Consider the following 19,625-nt stretch of genomic DNA (forward strand, 5'->3'; position numbering starts at 1 on the left):
AGTCAGACACTTTAGGAACATTTAAGCGGTTATTGGATAGGCACATGGAGCACACCTGGATGATAGGGAGTGGGATAGCTTGATCTATTGTGACTGTGCTGGCTGTCTGAAGGAGCAATTCACTAAGGGCCACATCCCTGTCTTTTCCCTACTGTCCTGCAGATCCTTTCTTTTCAGACAACAATCCAATTCTCCTCTGAATGCCCCTACTCACCCTGTCTCCACCACACTCTCAGACAGTGCATTCCAGATCCTAATCACTCATTGACACGTTAACTCCAGATGCTGCCAGGCCTGCTGGGTATTTCCAGCACTTTCTGTTGTGTTGATAATTTTGTGGATTTGTAGAATACTGTGCATTCCTATAGAACATTCTATTGGAATGCGAGATGGGTGGAGTTCTTTCCCTCAATATTGAACTTCTTCATCCCATTTGACCTGCCAAAATGGACCACTATGCATTTATCTGGGTTGAAGTCCATCTGCCACTTCTCCGCCCAGTCTTGCATCCTATCTATGTCCCTCTGTAACTTCTGACATCCCTCCAGACTATCCACAACCCCACCAACCTTTGTGTCGTCAGCAAACTTACCAAACCATCCCTCCACTTCCTCATCCAGGTCATTTATGAAAATGACAAACAGCAAGGGTCCCAGAACAGATCCCTGGGGCACACCACTGGTGACCGACCTCCATTTGGAAAAAGACCCATCTATACACACTCTCTGCCTCCTTTGGGCAAGCCAGTTCTGGATCCACAGGGCAGCAGCACCTTAGATCCCATGCCCTCTCACTTTTTCTAGAAGCCTTGCATGAAGGACCTTATCGAACGCCTTGCTAAAATCCATATAAACCATATCTACCGCTTTCCCTTCGTCAATGTGTTTAGTCACATTTTCGAAGAACTCCACCAGGCTCGTAAGGCACGATCTGCCTTTGACAAAGCCATGCTGAGTATTCTTGAGCATACTAAACCTCTCTAAATGCTCATAAATCTTGTCCCTCAGGATCTTCTCCATCAGCTTACCAACCACTGAGGATAGACTCACCGGTCGGTAATTTCCTGGGCTATCCCTATTCCCCTTCTTGAAAATAGGAACCACATCCACAATCCTCCAATCCTCCGGCACCTTTAGGACTGAGTTGAGGAGGAACTTCTTCACACAAAGGGTTGTGAATCTGTGGAATTCCCTGCCCAGTGAAGCAGTTGAGGCTACCTCATTGAATGTTTTTACGGCAAGGATAGATACATTTTTGAACAGTAAAGGAATTAAGGGCTATGGTGAGCGGGCGGGTAATTGGCGCTCAGTCCACAAAAAGATCAGCCATGATCTTATTGAATGGCGGGGCAGGCTCGAGGAGCCAGATGGCCTACTCCTGCTCCTAGTTCTTATGTTCTTATGTTCCTCAGAAAAAGAGACCAAAACTGCACACAATATACTTGGTGTGGCCTCACCAAGGCCCTGTATAATTACAACAACACGTCCCTGCTCCTGTACTCGAAACCTCTTGCAATGAAGTTGCAACGGACATGCCAAATTTCCTTAGTCTTCTGAGAAAGTAGAAGCGTTGGTGAGCTTTCTTAACTATAATGTCAGCATGGGGAGACCAGGACAGATTGTTAGTGATCTGGACACCTAGAAATGTGAAGCTCTCGACCCTTTCTGCTTCGTCCCCGTTGATGTAGACAGGGGCATGTTCTCCTTTACGCTTCCTGAAGTCGATGACAATCTCCTTCGTTTTATTGACATTGAGGGAGAGATCATCGTTGCCGCACCAGTTCACCAGATTCTCTCCCTCATTCCTGTACTCTGTCTCGTCATTGTTTAAGATCCGACCCACTTCGGTGGTGTCATCAGCAAACTTGAAAATCGAGTTGGAGGGGAATTTGGCCGCACGGTCAGAGGTGTACACGGAGTGTAGTGGGGGGCTGCAGATGCACCCAGAGATACTGAGGGAAATGGGAGTGGAAATTGTGGAGCCACTGGTCATAAATTTTCAGTCTTCCTTAGACTCGGGTGGTGCCAGAGGACTAGAGAATTATACTCTTGTTTTAAAATGTGTGAAAATAAGCCCAGCAACAGGCCAGAGAGTTTAAATTCAGCAGTGAGGAAACTTCGAGATACAGTAATTCCAGACAAAATGAGTAGTCACATGGACAAATGCAGGTTGATAAAGGGAAGCCAGTTTAGATTGGTTAAGGACATCTCGTGTTTGACTGACTTTCGAGAGTTTTTGAGGAGGTTTCAGAGAGGACTGATGAGGGTAATGTTGTTGATGTGGTGTGTATGGACTTTCAGAAGGCATTCGATACAGTGCCACACAACAGACTTGTGCGGCACAGTGGCACAGTGGGTTAGCACTGCTGCCTCACAGCGCCAGGGACCTGAATTCGATTCCCAGCTTGGGTGACTGTGTGGAGTTTGCATGTTCTCCCCGTGTCTGTGTGGGTTTCCTCCGGGTGCTCCGGTTTCCTCCCACAGTCCAAAGATGTGCGGGTTAGGTGGTTTGGCCATGCTAAATTGCCCCTTAGTGTCGGGGGACTAGAATCATAGAATCCTACAGTGCAGAAACAGGCCATTCGGCCCATCGAGTCTGCACCAACCACAATCCCACCCAGGCCCTATCCCCATATCCTTACATATTTACCCACTAATCCCTCTAACTTATGCAAGCTGGGACACTAAGGGGCAATTTAGAATGGCCAATCAACCTAGCCCGCACATCTTTGGACTGTGGGAGGAAACCGGAGCACCCGGAGGAAACGCACGCAGACACAGAGAGAATGTGCAGGCAGAATGGACTAGCTCGGGTAAATGCATGGAGTTACAGGGTTAGGGCCTGGGGTGGGATTGTTGTCGGTGCTGACTCGATGGGCCGAATGGCCTCCTTCTGCACTGTAGGGATTCTATGAATATCTGTGAAAAGGACATAGCTCTTTGAATTAACGGGACAGTCGCTACCTCACCGGATTTACATGGATTATGCGGATGCATTACCCAACCGGACAGCAAATCAAATCACACAAGAAGGCATTGGGTGCACAGGGCAGACAGAAGCGTCTGCCCCAACTCTTACCCCCATTCAGGAGGCAATTCTTGTCCAATTTTACAGTTGACAAATGGTCCAATCAGCCAGACAGGGAAGGATGAACTGTCTGGGATGAAATAAATAAAAGCGCAGGTCTGGGGATTGAGGATGATTGCGTTATGCTGCCAGATGTTTGATTATTCTGCAGAGATACCCTTTGCTGCATCTTTTCATCTCAATTTATATTTCTCTGTACCTCCCTGAGGCAGCTCCGTGCCAGCTGCCTGCCTTCAGAGAACCGCTCAGAGTCACCCACTCGCACACTCTGCCTTTCCCCCCCACCCCCTTCCCCTCCCTCACCCCCTTCCCCTCCCCCACTTCATTCCCCTCCCCCACCCCCTCCCTCACCCCCTTCCCCTCCCCCACTCCATTCCCCTCCCTCACCCCCTCCCTCACCCCCTTCCCCTCCCCCACTCCATTCCCCTCCCCCACTCCATTCCCCTCCCCCCACCCCCTTCACCTCCCCCCACCCCCTTCCCCTCCCCCCACCCGCTTCCCCTCCCCCTTCCCCTCCCTCACCCTCTTCCCCTCCCTCACCCCCTTCCCCCCCCCACCCCCTTCCCCTCCCTCACCCCCTTCCCCTCCCCCACTCCATTCCCCTCCCCCCACCCCCTTCCCTCCCCCACTCTCTTCCCCTCCCCCACCCCCTTCCCCTCCCCCCCCCCTTCCCCTCCCCCACTCCCTTCCCCTCCCCCACCCCCTTCCCCGGCCTCACCCCCTTCCCCTCCCCCTTCCCCTCCCCCACCCCCTTCCCCTCCCCCACCCCCTTCCCCTCCCCCACCCCCTTCCCCTCCCTCACTCCCTTCCCCTGCCTCACCCCCTTCCCTTCCCCCTTCCCCTCCCCCACCCCCTTCCCCTCCCCTTCCCCTCCCTCACCCCCTTCCCCTCCCCCTTCCCCTGCCTCATCCCCTTCCCCTCCCCCTTCCCCTCCCCCACCCCCTTCCCCTCCCCTTCCCCTCCCTCACCCCCTTCCCCTCCCTCACCCCCTTCCCCTCCCTCACCCCCTTCCCCTCCCTCACACCATTCCCCTCCCCCACCCCCTCCCTCATCCCCTTCCCCTCCCTCACCCCCTTCCCCTCCCTCACCCCCTTCCCCTCCCTCACCCCCTTCCCCTCCCCCACTCCCTCCCTCACCCCATTCTCCTCCCTCACCCCCTTCCCATCCCTCACCCCCTCCCCCTCTCCCTTCCCCTCCCTCAACCCCTCCCCCACACCCTTCTCCTCCCTCACCCCATTCCCCTCCCTCACCCTCTCCCCACCTCCTTCCCCTCCCCCACCCCTTCCCCTCCCCTTCCCCCACCCCCTTCCCCTCCCCCACCCCCTTCCCCTCCCCCACCTCCTTCCCCTCCCTCACCTCCTTCCCCTCCCTCACCTCCTTCCCCTCCCTCACCCCCTCCCCCCCCCTCCCCCACTCCCTTCCCCTCCCCCACACCTTCCCATCCCACACTCTATTCCTCTCCCCCACCCCATTCCCCTCCCCCACCCCATTCCCCTCCGCCACCCCATTCCCCTCCGCCACCCCAATCCCCTCCCACATGCCATTCCCCACCCCGCTCCCTCCCCACCCCGCTCCCTCCCTGACCCGGCTCCCTCCCCGACCCGGCTCCCTCCCCGACCCCGCTCCATCCCTGATCCCGCTCCCTCCCCGACCCAGCTCCCTCCCCGACCCGGCTCCCTCCCCGACCCCGCTCCATCCCTGATCCCGCTCCCTCCCCGACCCGGCTCCCTCCCCGACCCCGCTCCATCCCCGACCCCGCTCCATCCCTGACCCCGCTCCATCCCTGACCCCGCTCCCTCCCCGACCCGGCTCCCTCCCCGACCCGGCTCCCTCCCCGACCCGGCTCCATCCCTGACCCCGCTCCATCCCCGACCCCACTCCCTCCCCGACCCCGCTCCATCCCCGACCCCGCTCCATCCCTGACCCCGCTCCATCCCTGACCCGGCTCCATCCCTGACCCCGCTCCCTCCCCGACCCGGCTCCCTCCCCGACCCGGCTCCCTCCCCGACCCGGCTCCCTCCCCGACCCGGCTCCCTCCCCGACCCGGCTCCCTCCCCGACCCGGCTCCCTCCCCGACCCGGCTCCCTCCCCGACCCGGCTCCCTCCCCGACCCGGCTCCCTCCCCGACCCGGCTCCCTCCCCGACCCGGCTCCCTCCCCGACCCGGCTCCCTCCCCGACCCGGCTCCATCCCCCACACCGCTCCATCCTCCTCCCCCTCCCAGTTCCCTCCCCATTCCCCTCCCCCTCCCAGTTCCCTCCCCATTCCCCTCCCCCTCCCAGTTCCTTCCCCCCACTCCATTCCTTCCCCCACTATATTCCTTGCCCCACCCCATTCCCCACCCCCATCCTGCTCCTCCACTCCATCCTCCCCCATCCCCCGCCAGCACTGAATCTTTTGCTGGTGGCCTCAATTTTCCAGCCAGCGTGAAATGTGGGGGGATGTGGGGGGAGGGGGGGTGGTGGTGCAGGAGGTCGGGGAGGGTGCGGGGGTTGGGGGGGCGCCACAAGATAGACACGAGATTGGCTCTGTGACAGGAGACTGAGAGCAGTGAGTGGGTGTTTCTCAGAGTGGAGGGCGGTATCCAGTGAAGTTCCCAGGGGTCAGTAATTGGACCCTTGTTTTTCCGGATAAATATTAATTACCTCAAGCTGACTGTACACAACATCGTTTCAAAACTTACAACTGATCCAAAACAAGGAAACATTGTCAATTGTGAGGAGGAGAGTGCAGAACTTCGAAAGGACACAGACAAGCTGGGGGAATGGGCAGATAGGCGGCCAATGAGGTTCAATGTGGAGGTGTTTGAGGCGATGCATTTTGATCGGAAGAACGTGGAGGATTATAGAGTCATAGAGGTTTACAGCATGGAAAAAACAGGCCCAACTTGTCCCCGCCACCCTTTTTTTAACCACTAAGCTAGTCCCAATTGCCTGCATTTGGCCCATATCCCTCTATCCCCATCTTACCCATGTAACTGGCTAAATGCTTTTTAAAAGACAAAATTGTTCCCACCTCCACTACTACCTCTGGCAGCTTGTTCCAGACACTCACCACCCTCTGTGTGAAACAATTGCCCCTCTGGATCCTTTTGTATCTCTTCCCTCTCACCTGAAACCTATGCCCTCTAGTTTTAGACTCCCTTACCTTTGGGAAAAGATATTGACTATCTAGCTGATCTGTGCCCCTCATTATTTTATAGACCTCTATAAGGTCACCCCTCAGCCTCCTACGCTCCAGAGAAAAAAGTCCCAGTCTATTCAGCCTCTCCTTATAACTCAAACCATCAAGTCCCGGTAGCACCCTAGTAAATCTTTCCTGCACACTTTCTAGTTTAATAATATCCTTTCTATAATAGGGTGACCAGAACTGTACACAGTATTCCAAGTGTGGCCTGACCAATGTCTTGTACAACTTCAACAAGACGTCCCAACTCCTGTATTCAATGTTCTGACCAATGAAACCAAGCATGCTGAATGCCTTCTTCACCACCCTGTCCACCTATGACTCAACTTTCAAGGAGCCATGAACCTGTACCCCCGGGTCTCTTTGTTCTGTAACTCTCCCCAATGCCCTACCATTGGAGGAAAATGTAACTGGATTGATTAGTAAGTTTGCGGACGACACAAAGGTTGGTGGATTTGTGGATAGCGATGAGGACCATCAGAGGATACAGCAGGATATAGTTGGAGACTTGGGCGGAGAGGTGGCAGTTGGAGTTTAATCTGGACAAATGTGAGGTAATGCATTTTGGAAGGTCTAATACAGATAGGAAATATACAGTTTATGGCAGAACCCTTAAGAGTATTGATAGGCAGAGGGATCTGGGTGTACTGGTACACAGGTCACTGAAAGTGGCAATGCAGGTGGAGAAAGTAGTCAAGAAGGCATGCGGCATGCTTGCCTTCATCGATCGGGACATTGAGTTTAAAAATTGGCAAGTCATGTTGACGCTTTATAGAACCTTAGTGAGGCCGCACTTGGAATATAGTGTTCAATTCTGGTCACCATTCTATTAGAAGGATGTGGAGGCTTTGGAGAGGGCACAGAAAAGATTCACCAGGCTATTGCCTGGTATGGAGGGCATTAGCTATGAGGAGAGGTTGGAGAAACTTGGTTTGTTCTCACTGGAATGACGGAGGTTGAGGGGAGACCTGATAGAAGTCTACAAGATTATGAGGGGCGTGGACAGAGTGGATAGTCAGAAGCTTTTTCCCAGGGCGGAAGTGGCAATTACTAGGGGGCATAGGTTTAAGGTGCGAGGGGCAAGGTTTAAAGGAGATGTACGAGGCAGATTTTTTACACAGAGAGTGGTGGGTGCCGGGGGAGGTAGTGGAAGCGGATACGGTAGTGACTTTTAAGGGGCGTCTTGACAATTACATAAGTGAGGTGGGAATTGAGGGATACGGTCCCCGGAAGCGTAGGGGGTTTTAGCTCAGTCGGGCAGCATGGACGGTGCAGGCTTGGAGGGCTGAAGGGCCTGTTCCTGTGTTGTAATTTTCTTTGTTCTTTGTTCTTTGTTCACTGAGTAAGTCCCACCCCGATTCGATCTACCAGAATGCATGACCTTGCATTTTTCTAAATTAAATTCCATCTGCTATTCATCAGCCCCCTGGTCCAATTCATCAAGATCCCACTGCAATCCGGGATAACCTTCTTCACTGTCCACTATGCCACCAATCTTGGTGTCATCTGCAAACTTACTAACCATGCCCCCTATATTCTCATGCAAATCATTAACATAAATGACAAATAACAGTGGACCCAGCGCTGATCCCTGAGGCACACCGCTGGTCACAGGCCTCCAGTTTGAAAAACCACTCTCTGCAACCACCCTCTGGCTTCTGTCAAGAAGCCAATTTTGTATCCATTTAGATACCGCACCCTGGATCCTGTGAGATTTAACTTTATGCAACAACCTACCATGTGGTACCTTGTCAAAGACCTTGCTGAAGCCCACGTAGACAACATCAACTGTACTGCCCTCATCTAACATAGAACATAGAACATTACAGCGCAGTACAGGCCCTTCGGCCCTCGATGTTGCACCGACCAGTGAAACTAATCTCAAGCCCATCTAACCGACACTATTCCAATATCATCCATAAGTTTATCCAATGACCATTTAAATGCCCTCAATGTTGGCAAGTCCACTACTGCTGCAGGCAGGGCATTCCACGCCCTTACTACTCTCTGAGTAAAGAACCTACCTCTGACATCTGTCCTATATCTATCACCCCTCAATTTAAAGCTATGCCCCCTCGTGCTAGCTATCACCATCCGAGGAAAAAGGCTCTCACTGCCCACCCTATCTAATCCTCTGATCATCTTGTATGCCTCTATTAAATCACCACTTAACCTTCTCTCTAGCGAAAACAACCTCAAGTCCCTCAGCCTTTCCTCATAACACCTTCCCAACATACCAGGCAACATCTGAGTAGATCTCCTCTGCACCCTTTCCAATGCTTCCACATCCTTCCTATAATGTGGTGACCAGAACTGTACGCAATACTCCAAGTGCGGCAGCAGCAACATGACCTCCTGGCTCCGAAACTCAATCCCACTACCAATAAAAGCTAACACTCCGTATGCCTTCTTAACAACCCTATCAACCTGGGTGCCAACTTTCAGGGATCTATGCACATGGACACCGAGATCTCTCTGTTCATCCACACTACCAAGTATCTTACCATTAGCCCAGTACTCTGTAATCCTGTTACTCCTTCCAAAGTGAATCACCTCACACTTTTCCGCATTGAACTCCATTTGCCACCTCTCAGCCCAGCTCTGCAGCTTATCTATGTCCCTCTGTAACCTGCCACTTCCCTCCGCACTGTCTACAACTCCACCAACTTTAGTGTCATCCGCAAATTTACTAATCCATCCTTCCACGCCCTCATCCAGGTCATTAATAAAAATGACAAACAGCAGTGGCCCCAAAACAGATCCTTGCGGTACACCACTAGTAACTGAACTCCAGGATGAACATTTCCCATCAACCACCAACCACCCTCTGTCTTCTTAGAGGTAGCCAATTCCTGATCCAAACCGCTAAATCACCCTCAATCCCATGCATCCGTATTTTCTGCAAAAGCTTACCATGGGGAATCTTATCAAACGCTTTGCTGAAATCCATATACACCACATCAACCGCTTTACCCTCATCCACCTCTTTGGTCAGCTTCTCAAATAACTCAATAAGGTTTGTGAGGCACGGCCTACCCTTCACAAAACCGTGTTGACTATCCCTAATCAAATTATTCCTTTCTAGATGATTATAAATCCTATCTCTAATAATCCTTTCCAAAACTTTGCCCACAACAGAAGTAAGGCTCAGTGGTCTATAATTACCAGGGTTGTCTCTACTCCCCTTCCTGAACAAGGGGACAACAGTACTTCTTGGTTACCCCTTCAAAAAACTCAATCAAATTTGTGAAACATGATTTTCCACTCACAAAGCCATGCTGACTGTCCCTAATCATTCCTTGCATCTCTAAATGCCTGTAGATCCTGTCTCTCAAAATACCTTCCAACAATTTACCCACCACAGATGTGAGGCTCACTGGCCTGTAGTTCCCAGGCTTTTCCCTGCAGCCCTTTTTAAACAAAGGCACAACATTTGCCACTCTCCAATCTTCGGGCACCTCACCCGTGACTATCGATGATTCAAGTATCTCGGCTCAGGGACCCGCAATTTCCTCCCTAGCCTCCCACAATGTCCTGGGATACATTTCATCAGGTCCCAGGGATTTATCTACCTTGATGTGCTTTAAGACTTCCAGCACCTCCCTCTCTGTAGTATGTACACTCCTCAAGACATCACTGTTATTTCCCCAAGTTCTCTGACATCCATGCTTTTCTCAACAGTAAATACTGATGAGAAATATTCATTTAGGATCTCACCCATCTCTTGTGGATCCGCACACAGATGACCTTGTTGATCCTTAAGAGGCCCTACTCTCTCCCTCGTTACTCTTTTGTCCTTTATGTATTTGTAGATGTTCTTTGGATTCTCCTTTGCCTTATCTGCCAAAACAATCTCGTGTCCCCTTTTTGCCCTCCTGATTTCTCTCTTAACTCTACTCCTATACCCCCTATACTCTTCAAGAGATTCACTTGATCCCAGCTGCCTATGCATGTCATGTGCCTCCTTCTTCTTCTTGACCAAGGCCTCAATATCCCGAGTCATCCAGGGTTCCCTACGTCTGCCAGCCTTGCCCTTCACTCTCAGAGGAATGTATTTACCCTGAACCCTGGTTAACACACTTTTGAAAGCCCACCACTTACCAGACGTCCCTTTGCCTTCCCACAGACTCCCCCAATTAACTTTTGAAAGTTCCTGCCTGATACCATCAAAATTGGCCTTGCCCCAATTTAGCATTTTAACTTTTGTCCAGACCTATCATTCTCCACAGCTATCTTAAAACTTATAGAATTCTGCTCACTGGTCCCAAAGTGATCCCTCACTAACACTTCTGTCACCTGCCCTTCCTTATTTCCCAAGAGGAAGTCAAGTTTTGCCCCCTCTCTAGTCGGGCCATCCACATGCTGAATGAGAAATTCCTCCTGAATACAATCAACAAATTTCTCTCCATCCAACCCTCTAATACTATGGCTGTCCCAGTCAATGTTGGGAAAATTAAAATCTCCAACTATTACCACCCTTTTTTTCTTGGAGCTATCTGTAATTTTAGAACATAGAACATAGAACATAGAAAGCCACAGCACAAACAGGCCCTTCGGCCCACAGGTTGCGCCGATCACATCCCCACCTCTAGGCCTATCTATAGCCCTCAATCCCATTAAATCCCATGTACTCATCCAGAAGTCTCTTAAAAGACCCCAACGAGTTTGCCTCCACCACCACCGACGTCAGCCGATTCCACTCACCCACCACCCTCTGAGTGAAAAACTTACCCCTGACATCTCCTCTGTACCTACCCCCCAGCACCTTAAACCTGTGTCCTCTCGTAGCAACCATTTCAGCCCTTGGAAATAGCCTCTGAGAGTCTACCCTATCCAGACCTCTCAACATCTTGTAAACCTCTATCAGGTCACCTCTCATCCTTCGTCTCTCCAGGGAGAAGAGACCAAGCTCCCTCAACCTATCCTCATAAGGCATGCCCCCCAATCCAGGCAACATCCTTGTAAATCTCCTCTGCACCCTTTCAATGGCTTCAACATCTTTCCTGTAATGAGGTGACCAGAACTGCGTGCAGTACTCCAAGTGGGGTCTAACCAGGGTCCTATAAAGCTGCAGCATTATCTCCCGACTCCTAAACTCAATCCCTCGATTAATGAAGGCCAGTACGCCGTACGCCTTCTTGACCGCATCCTCCACCTGCGAGGCCGATTTAAGAGTCCTATGGACCCGGACCCCAAGGTCCTTCTGATCCTCTACACTGCTAAGAATGGTACCCTTCATATTATATTGCTGCTTCATCCCATTGGATCTGCCAAAATGGATCACCACACACTTATCCGGGTTGAAGTCCATCTGCCACTTCTCCGCCCAGTCTTGCATTCTATCTATGTCTCGCTGCAACTTCTGACATCCCTCCAAACTATCCACAACACCACCTACCTTGGTGTCATCAGCAAACTTACCAACCCATCCCTCCACTTCCTCATCCAGGTCATTTATGAAAATGACAAACAGCAAGGGTCCCAGAACAGATCCCTGGGGCACTCCACTGGTCACTGACCGCCATGCAGAGAAAGACCCCTCCACAGCCACTCTCTGCCTTCTGCAGGCAAGCCAGTTCTGGATCCACAAGGCAACAGCCCCTTGGATCCCATGCCCTCTCACTTTCTCAAGAAGTCTTGCATGGGGGACCTTATCGAACGCCTTGCTGAAGTCCATATAGACCACATCCACCGCTCTTCCTTCGTCAATGTGTTTGGTCACATTTTCAAAGAACTCAACCAGGCTCGTAAGGCACGACCTGCCCTTGACAAAGCCGTGCTGACTACTTTTGATCATACTAAACTTCTCTAGATGATCATAAATCCTGTCTCTCAGGATCCTCTCCATCAACTTACCAACCACTGAGGTTAGACTCACCGGTCGGTAATTTCCCGGGCTGTCCCTGTTCCCTTTCTTGAATATAGGGACCACATCTGCAATCCTCCAATCCTCCGGAACCTCTCCCGTCTCCATCGACGATGCAAAGATCATCGCCAAAGGCTCCGCAATCTCCTCCCTCGCCTCCCACAGTAACCTGGGGTACATCCCATCCGGTCCCGGCGACTTACCAACCTTGATGCCATTCAATAGTTCCAACACATCCTCTTTCTTTATGTCCACATGCTCGATCCTTTCTGTCCACCGCAAACCAGCAGTACAACCACCCAGATCCCTTTCCACCGTGAATACCGAGGTAAAGTATTCATTAAGCAGCTCCGCCATTTCTAACGGTTCCGCACAAACTTTTCCCCCTTCACCTTTTAAGGGTCCTATGCCTTCACATCTCATCCTTTTACTCTTGACATATTTGTAGAAAGCCTTGGGGTTCTCCTTAATCTTACCCGCCAAGGCCTTCTCATGACCCCTTCTCGCTCTCCTAATTTCCTTCTTAAGCTCCTTCCTACATCCCGTATACTCCTCTAAATCCTTAACACCTCCTAGCTCTCGGAACCTTCTGTACGCCTCTCTTTTCTTATTCACCAGGTTCATCACAACCTTCGTGCACCACGGTTCCCGTACCCTACCAACACCCCCCTGTCTCATCGGAACGTTGTCATGCAGAGCTCCAGACAAACATTCCTTGAAAATCCTCCACTTTCCTTCTTACATATTTGCTCCTCAGTTTCCCGCTGACTATTTGGGGCCCTATAGTACAACCCTATCAAAGTGATTTCCCCCTTCTTATTTCTCAGTTCTACCCAAAAAGACTCGCTGGGCGAACCCTCGGATATGTCCCCTCTCAGTACGGCCGTGATGTTTTCCCTAATCAAAAGTGCAACTCCCCCTCCTATCTTACCTATATATGCATAAGTTATTAAAGGTGGCAGGACAGGTGGAGAGAGCAGTTAATAAGGTCTGTAGTATTCTGGGCTTTATGAATAGGGGCACAGAGCAAGGAGGTTATGAAGAACCTATACAAGACGCTAGTTAGACATCAGCTGGAATATTGTGTACAGTTCTGGGTGCTGCACTATAGGAAGGATGTGAACGCATTGGAGAGACTGCAGAAGAGGTTTACAAGAATGGTTCCAGAGATGAGAAAATTCAGTGATGAGATAGATTGGAGAGGTTGGGACTGTTCTCCTTGGAGAGAAGGCGGCTAAGAGGAGATTTGATAGAGATGCTCAAAATCATGAGGGGTTTGGACAGAGTGGATCGAGAGAAACTGTTCCCATTGGCGGAAAGATTGAGAACCAGAGGACCCAGTTTTCAGGTGATTCATGAATGGATAATTTCACATAGGGAGTAGTTCTGGGCTGGGACGCACGTCCTGCGAGTTTGGGGAAGCAAGTTCAATCGACGCATTCTCGAGGGAATTGGATTATTATCCAACGAGGGAGAATGTGCAGGGTTACAGGGATAAGGAGGGGCAAGGGAATGAGGTGAAAGGCCAGCACCAATGATGGGTTGAAAGGCCTCATCCTGTGACTCTGCTTCTCTCTGAAGACTCTATAAATACTCAGTTTATCAAACGCATGAGATCGTACATTGCTGTGATTTGATGCCTTTGATCAGTTCAGCGCTGGTCTTGTAGGGAATCTGTGGAATCAAGGGAACCCTGCAGCGTCTGCTCTTTGTTTGTGTCCAAAAGCCAGGGGGGATTAACTCCGGATTCAGGAGATTGGATTCTCAATCTCTGCAGGACATTCTCTCAATCAATCCTCAAACTGAGTCACAAACACAACAGTAACAAATTCTCTGACAAAATCTTTAGCAGCACAACAGAAACAGCAAGGTGCAAAAGAGGATCAAGAAAAACAGACTAAATCCCATTATATTAGATTTTAAACCGTTTCAAGTTAACTCTAAAATTGCAGAATAAAATCAAACTCATTTGCCGAATGATTGTATCTCTGGTAATAAGACCGATCCAAGTTGGTGGAAAAGCTGAGGGTTTACCTCCAAGGTTTTTAAAATTAGGAAGAAATTTGGTGAAATTGATGTGAAATTGATGTCAAGAAGATGTTTGCACTTGTGGCTGAGCCTGGAACTGTCATAAACATAACACAATAAGAAGTCTCACAACACCAGGTTAAAGTCCAACAGGTTTATTTGGTAGCACAAGCCACAGGCTTTCGGAGCGCTGCTCCTTCGCCAGGTGAGAGGGAGTTCTGTTCACAAACAGGGCATATAAAGACACAAACTCAATTTACAAAATAATGGTTGGAATGCGAGTCTTTACAGGTCATCAAGTCTTAAAGGTACAGACAATGTGAGTGGAGAGAGGGTTAAGCACAGGTTAAAGGACAGGTATTGTCTCCAGCCAGGACAGTTAGTGAGATTTTGCAAGCCCAGGCAAGTCGTGGGGGTTACAGATAGTGTGACATGAACCCAAGATCCCGGTTGAGGCTGTCCTCATGTGTGCAGAACTTGGCTAACAGTCTCTGCTCAGCAACCCTGCGTTGTCATGTAGGCCGCCTTGGAGAACGCTTGCCCGAAGATCAGAGGCCGAATGCCCGTGATCGCTGAAGTGCTCCCCGACAGGAAGAGAACAGTCTTGCCTGGTGATTGTCGAGCGGTGTTCATTCATCCGTTGTCGTAGCGTCTGCATGGTTTCCCCAATGTACCATGCCTCAGGACATCCTTTCCTGCAGCGTATTAGGTACGCAGCGTATCAGGTACACTGATACGCTGCAGGAAAGGATGTCCCGAGGCATGGTGCATTGGGGAGACCATGCAGACGCTACGACAACGGATGAATGAACACCGCTCAACAATCACCAGGCAAGAGTGCTCTCTTCCTGTGGGGAACACTTCAGCGATCACGGGCATTCAGCCTCTGATTTTCGGGTAAGCGTTCTCCGAGGCGGCCTTCACGACACACGACAACGCAGAGTCGCTGAGCAGAGACTGATAGCCAAGTTCCACACACATGAGGACGGCCTCAACTGGGATCTTGGGTTCATGTCACACTATCTGTAACCCCCATGACTTGTCTGGGCTTGCAAAATCTCACTAACTGTCCTGGCTGGAGACAATACACATCTCTTTAACCTGTGCTTAACCCTCTCTCCACTCACATTGTCTGTACCTTTAAGACTTGATTACCTGTAAAGACTCGCATTCCAACCATTATTTTGTAAATTGAGTTTGTGTCTTTATATGCCCTGTTTGTGAATAGAATTCCCACTCACCTGATGAAGGAGCAGCGCTCCGAAAGCTTGTGGCCCGTGCTACCAAATAAACCTGTTGGACTTTAACCTGGTGTTGTGAGACTTCTTATTGTGCTTACCCCAGTCCAACGCCGGCATCTCCACGTCATAAACATAACAGCCAGAATTCGCCAATCTCGCCCGCGGCTGGGATTCTCCAGTCCCGCTGCAGTGAATTGAGATTTGACTGAGCGCCAAATTCTCCATTCTCACTGGCAATGGGGACGGGACAAATGAAAAAGGAGAATACTGGCCAAGGTGGTCAGTGGCACAGTGGGTTAGCATTGCTGGCTCACAGCGCCAGGGACCCGGGTTCAATCCCCAGCTCGGGTCACTGTCTGTGTGGAGTTTGCAAGTTCTCCCCGTGTCTGCGTGGGTTTCCTCCGGGTGCTCCGGTTTCCTCCCACAGTCCAACGATATGCGGGTTAGGTTGGTTGGCCATGCTGAATTCTCCCTCAGTGTCAGGGGGTTTAGGTCTGGGTGGGATTGTGGTCAGTGCGGATTCGATGGGCTGAATGGCCTCCTTCTGCACTGTCGGAGTCTATGGTTTGAATGGTGAGAGGAAGAGGGGCGGGGGAGGAGGTCTGTGTGGGACACAGAGGGAATGGTGTGTGACTGTGTTGTAAACTGCTGTCTAATTTAGTGTTAATGATGTGTGGGCTGTTGCTGAATTGAGCTTTCACAGCTTTCGTGATGATCTTTGATAAATAAATGTTTTTTATATCTTCCAGGGACCACCTGGGCCATCTGGTGAAGCTGGACCCCCGGGACCCCCTGGAAAACGGGTAAGAGTTTCCACCTTGCAGCTTTCCCTGATGCGTGCCAGCGCCGCCACTCCCGACTCCACCACTCCCAGCTCAACCACTCCCAGCTCAACCACTCCCAGCTCAACCACTCCCAGCTCAACCACTCCCAGCTCAACCACTCCCAGCTCAACCACTCCCAGCTCAACCACTCCCAGCTCAACCACTCCCAGCTCAACCACTCCCAGCTCAACCACTCCCAGCTCAACCACTCCCAGCTCAACCACTCCCAGCTCAACCACTCCCAGCTCAACCACTCCCAGCTCAACCACTCCCAGCTCAACCACTCCCAGCTCAACCACTCCCAGCTCAACCACTCCCAGCTCAACCACCCCCAGCTCAACCACTCCCAGCTCAACCACTCCCAGCTCAACCACTCCCAGCTCAACCACTCCCAGCTCAACCACTCCCAGCTCAACCACTCCCAGCTCAACCACTCCCAGCTCAACCACTCCCAGCTCAACCACTCCCAGCTCAACCACTCCCAGCTCAACCACTCCCAACTCAACCACTCCCAGCTCAACCACTCCCAGCTCAACCACTCCCAGCTCAACCACTCCCAGCTCAACCACTCCCAGCTCAACCACTCCCAGCTCCGCCACTCACAGCTCAGCCACTCCCAGCGCCGCCACTCCCAGCACCGCCACTCCCAGCTCAACCACTCCCAGCTCAACCACTCCCAACTCAACCACTCCCAGCTCAACCACTCCCAGCTCAACCACTCCCAGCTCAACCACTCCCAGCTCAACCACTCCCAGCGCCGCCACTCCCAGCTCAACCACTCCCAGCGCCGCCACTCCCAGCTCCGCCACTCCCAGCGCCGCCACTCCCAGCTCCGCCACTCCCAGCTCCGCCACTCCCAGCGCCGCCACTCCCAGCGGCGCCAGTCCCAGCTCCGCCACTCCCAGCTCCGCCATTCCCAGCGCCGCCACTCCCAGCGCCGCCACTCCCAGCTCCGCCACTCCCAGCTCCGCCACTCCCAGCTCCGCCACTCCCAGCTCCGCCATTCTCAGCTCCGCCACTCCCAGCTCCGCCATTCCCAGCTCCGCCAGCGCCGCCATTCCCAGCTCCGCCAGCGCCGCCACTCCCAGCTCCGCCACTCCCAGCACCGCCACTCCCAGCTCAACCACTCCCAGCTCCGCCACTCCCAGCTTCGCCACTCCCAGCTCCCCCACTCCCAGCTCAACCACCCCCAGCTCCGCCACCCCCAGCTCCGCCACTCCCAGCTCCGCCACTCCCAGCACCGCCACTCCCAGCGCCGCCACTCCCAGCTCCGCCATTCCCAGCTCCGCCACTCCCAGCTCCGCCATTCCCAGCTCCGCCAGCGCCGCCATTCCCAGCTCCGCCAGCGCCGCCACTCCCAGCGCCGCCACTCCCAGCTCCGCCACTCCCAGCTCCGCCACTCCCAGCTCAACCACTCCCAGCTCCGCCACTCCCAGCTTCGCCACTCCCAGCTCCCCCACTCCCAGTTCAACCACCCCCAGCTCCGCCACTCCCAGCTCCGCCACTCCCAGCTCCGCCACTCCCAGCTCCGCCACTCCCAGCGCCGCCACTCCCAGCTCCGCCACTCCCAGCTCCGCCACTCCCAGCGCCGCCACTCCCAGCGCCGCCACTCCCAGCTCAACCACCCCCAGCGCCGCCACTCCCAGCGCCGCCACTCCCAGCTCCGCCACTCCCAGCTCCGCCACTCCCAGTGCCGCCACTCCCAGCGCCGCCACTCCCAGCTCAACCACCCCCAGCGCCGCCACTCCCAGCGCCGCCACTCCCAGCTCCGCCACTCCCAGCTCCGCCACTCCCAGCTCCGCCACTCCCAGCGCCGCCACTCCCAGCGCCGCCACTCCCAGCTCCGCCACTCCCAGCTCCGCCACTCCCAGCGCCGCCACTCCCAGCTCCGCCTGTCCCAGCACTGCCACTCCCAGCTCAACCACTCCCAGCGCCGCCCTCCCAGCGCCGCCATTCCCAGCGCCGCCACTCCCAGTGCCGCCACTCCCAGCTCCGCCACTCCCAGCGCCGCCATTCCCAGCGCCGCCACTCCCAGCGCCGCCACTCCCAGCTCCGCCACTCCCAGCAGGCAGATTGCTGATAATTAATTCAGGAACTTAAGACATCAAATCCCGTGCAGCCATCCCACCTGCTTCGCTTCCCAAAATCCTCAAAACGTCAAATATCTCATCCTCATGTTCCAATCGCTCCATCCCATACACCCCTCCCTATCTCTGTAACTTCCTCCAGCCCCGACACTCTCCCCATCTCTGTAACCTCCTCCAGCCTCTACACCTCTCCCTATCTCTGTAACCTCCTCCAGCCCCTACACCCCTCCCTATCTCTGTAATCTCCAGCCCCTACACCCCCTCCCTATCTCTGTAAACTCCTCCAGCCCCTACACCCCCTCCCTATCTCTGTAACCTCCTCCATCCCCTACACCCCTCCCTATCTCTGTAACCACCTCCAGCCCCTACACCCCTCTCTATCCCTGTAACCTCCTCCAGCCCCTACACCCCTCCCTATCTTTGTAACCACCTCCAGCCCCTACACCCCTCTCTATCCCTGTAACCTCCTCCAGCCCCTACACCCCTCCCTATCTTTGTAATCTCCAGCCCCTACACCCCCTCCCTATCTCTGTAAACTCCTCCAGCTCCCTACACCCCTCTCTATCCCTGTAACCTCCTTTATCCCTGCTGGGTGGGATGCTCTTCGAAGTGTCAGTGCAGACTCAATGGGCCAAATAGTCACTATCTGCACTGTCGGGATTTGATGATTCTCTGATTCCCAATTGCCCCAAAGCCAAAAACTGCTGAGTAAAAATCTCAGAGTGAGAGTGATTCCAGTGGTCATTAAGATATTGGGTTAGTTTATTTTTGTGTCTTCCAGAACATTCTTAATGAGTCAGAAAGGGGAAAATCATTCTCAATCTCCTCCCGCGTAAAGTTAATGAAGTGGAGTTTTACTGCATTTCAATCTGAAAAATGTTCATTTCTAAAGTCTTTCACCAGAATGTATTAACTTATTAACGTGCTTCGAATCCAACTTCAATCATTGCAAAGGTTTCAGATTGAATTTATTCCACTCATAGTGAATAAATCCAGGATTGAGGCAGTTTTTAAAGAATTTGAATCCCAAATCCTCCAACCGCTTCCTCTGCCTTTCTGATTTTTCCACAAACTCCAGATACAATAAAATATCACAATGTCCCGTCAACTCTTGACATAGAACATAGAAAAAATATAGCACAACCAGGCTCTTCAGCCCACAAGTTGCGCCGGTCATGTCCCTCCCTACCTAGGCTTATATATAGGCTTACCTACAACCCTCAATCCTATTAAGTTCCATGTAATCATCCAGAAGTCTCTGAAAATACCCTATCGAGTTTGCCTCCACCACCACTGACGGCAGCCGA

General features: G+C 52.5%; 1 protein-coding gene across 1 annotated transcript in view; it reads left to right on the plus strand.

The window, feature by feature from the left end:
• The window catches only part of LOC144497798 (collagen alpha-1(XI) chain-like), a 494,895-nt gene that overhangs the window by 399,242 nt on the left and 76,028 nt on the right, over window positions 1-19,625 (plus strand). The window contains exon 39 of the mRNA XM_078219235.1: window positions 16,157-16,210. Coding sequence (XP_078075361.1) covers window positions 16,157-16,210 — 54 coding nt within the window. The remainder of the gene's footprint in view (window positions 1-16,156; window positions 16,211-19,625) is intronic.

Source organism: Mustelus asterias, chromosome 8, assembly GCF_964213995.1.
Source record: "Mustelus asterias chromosome 8, sMusAst1.hap1.1, whole genome shotgun sequence".
Taxonomy (NCBI): Eukaryota; Metazoa; Chordata; class Chondrichthyes; order Carcharhiniformes; family Triakidae; genus Mustelus; species Mustelus asterias.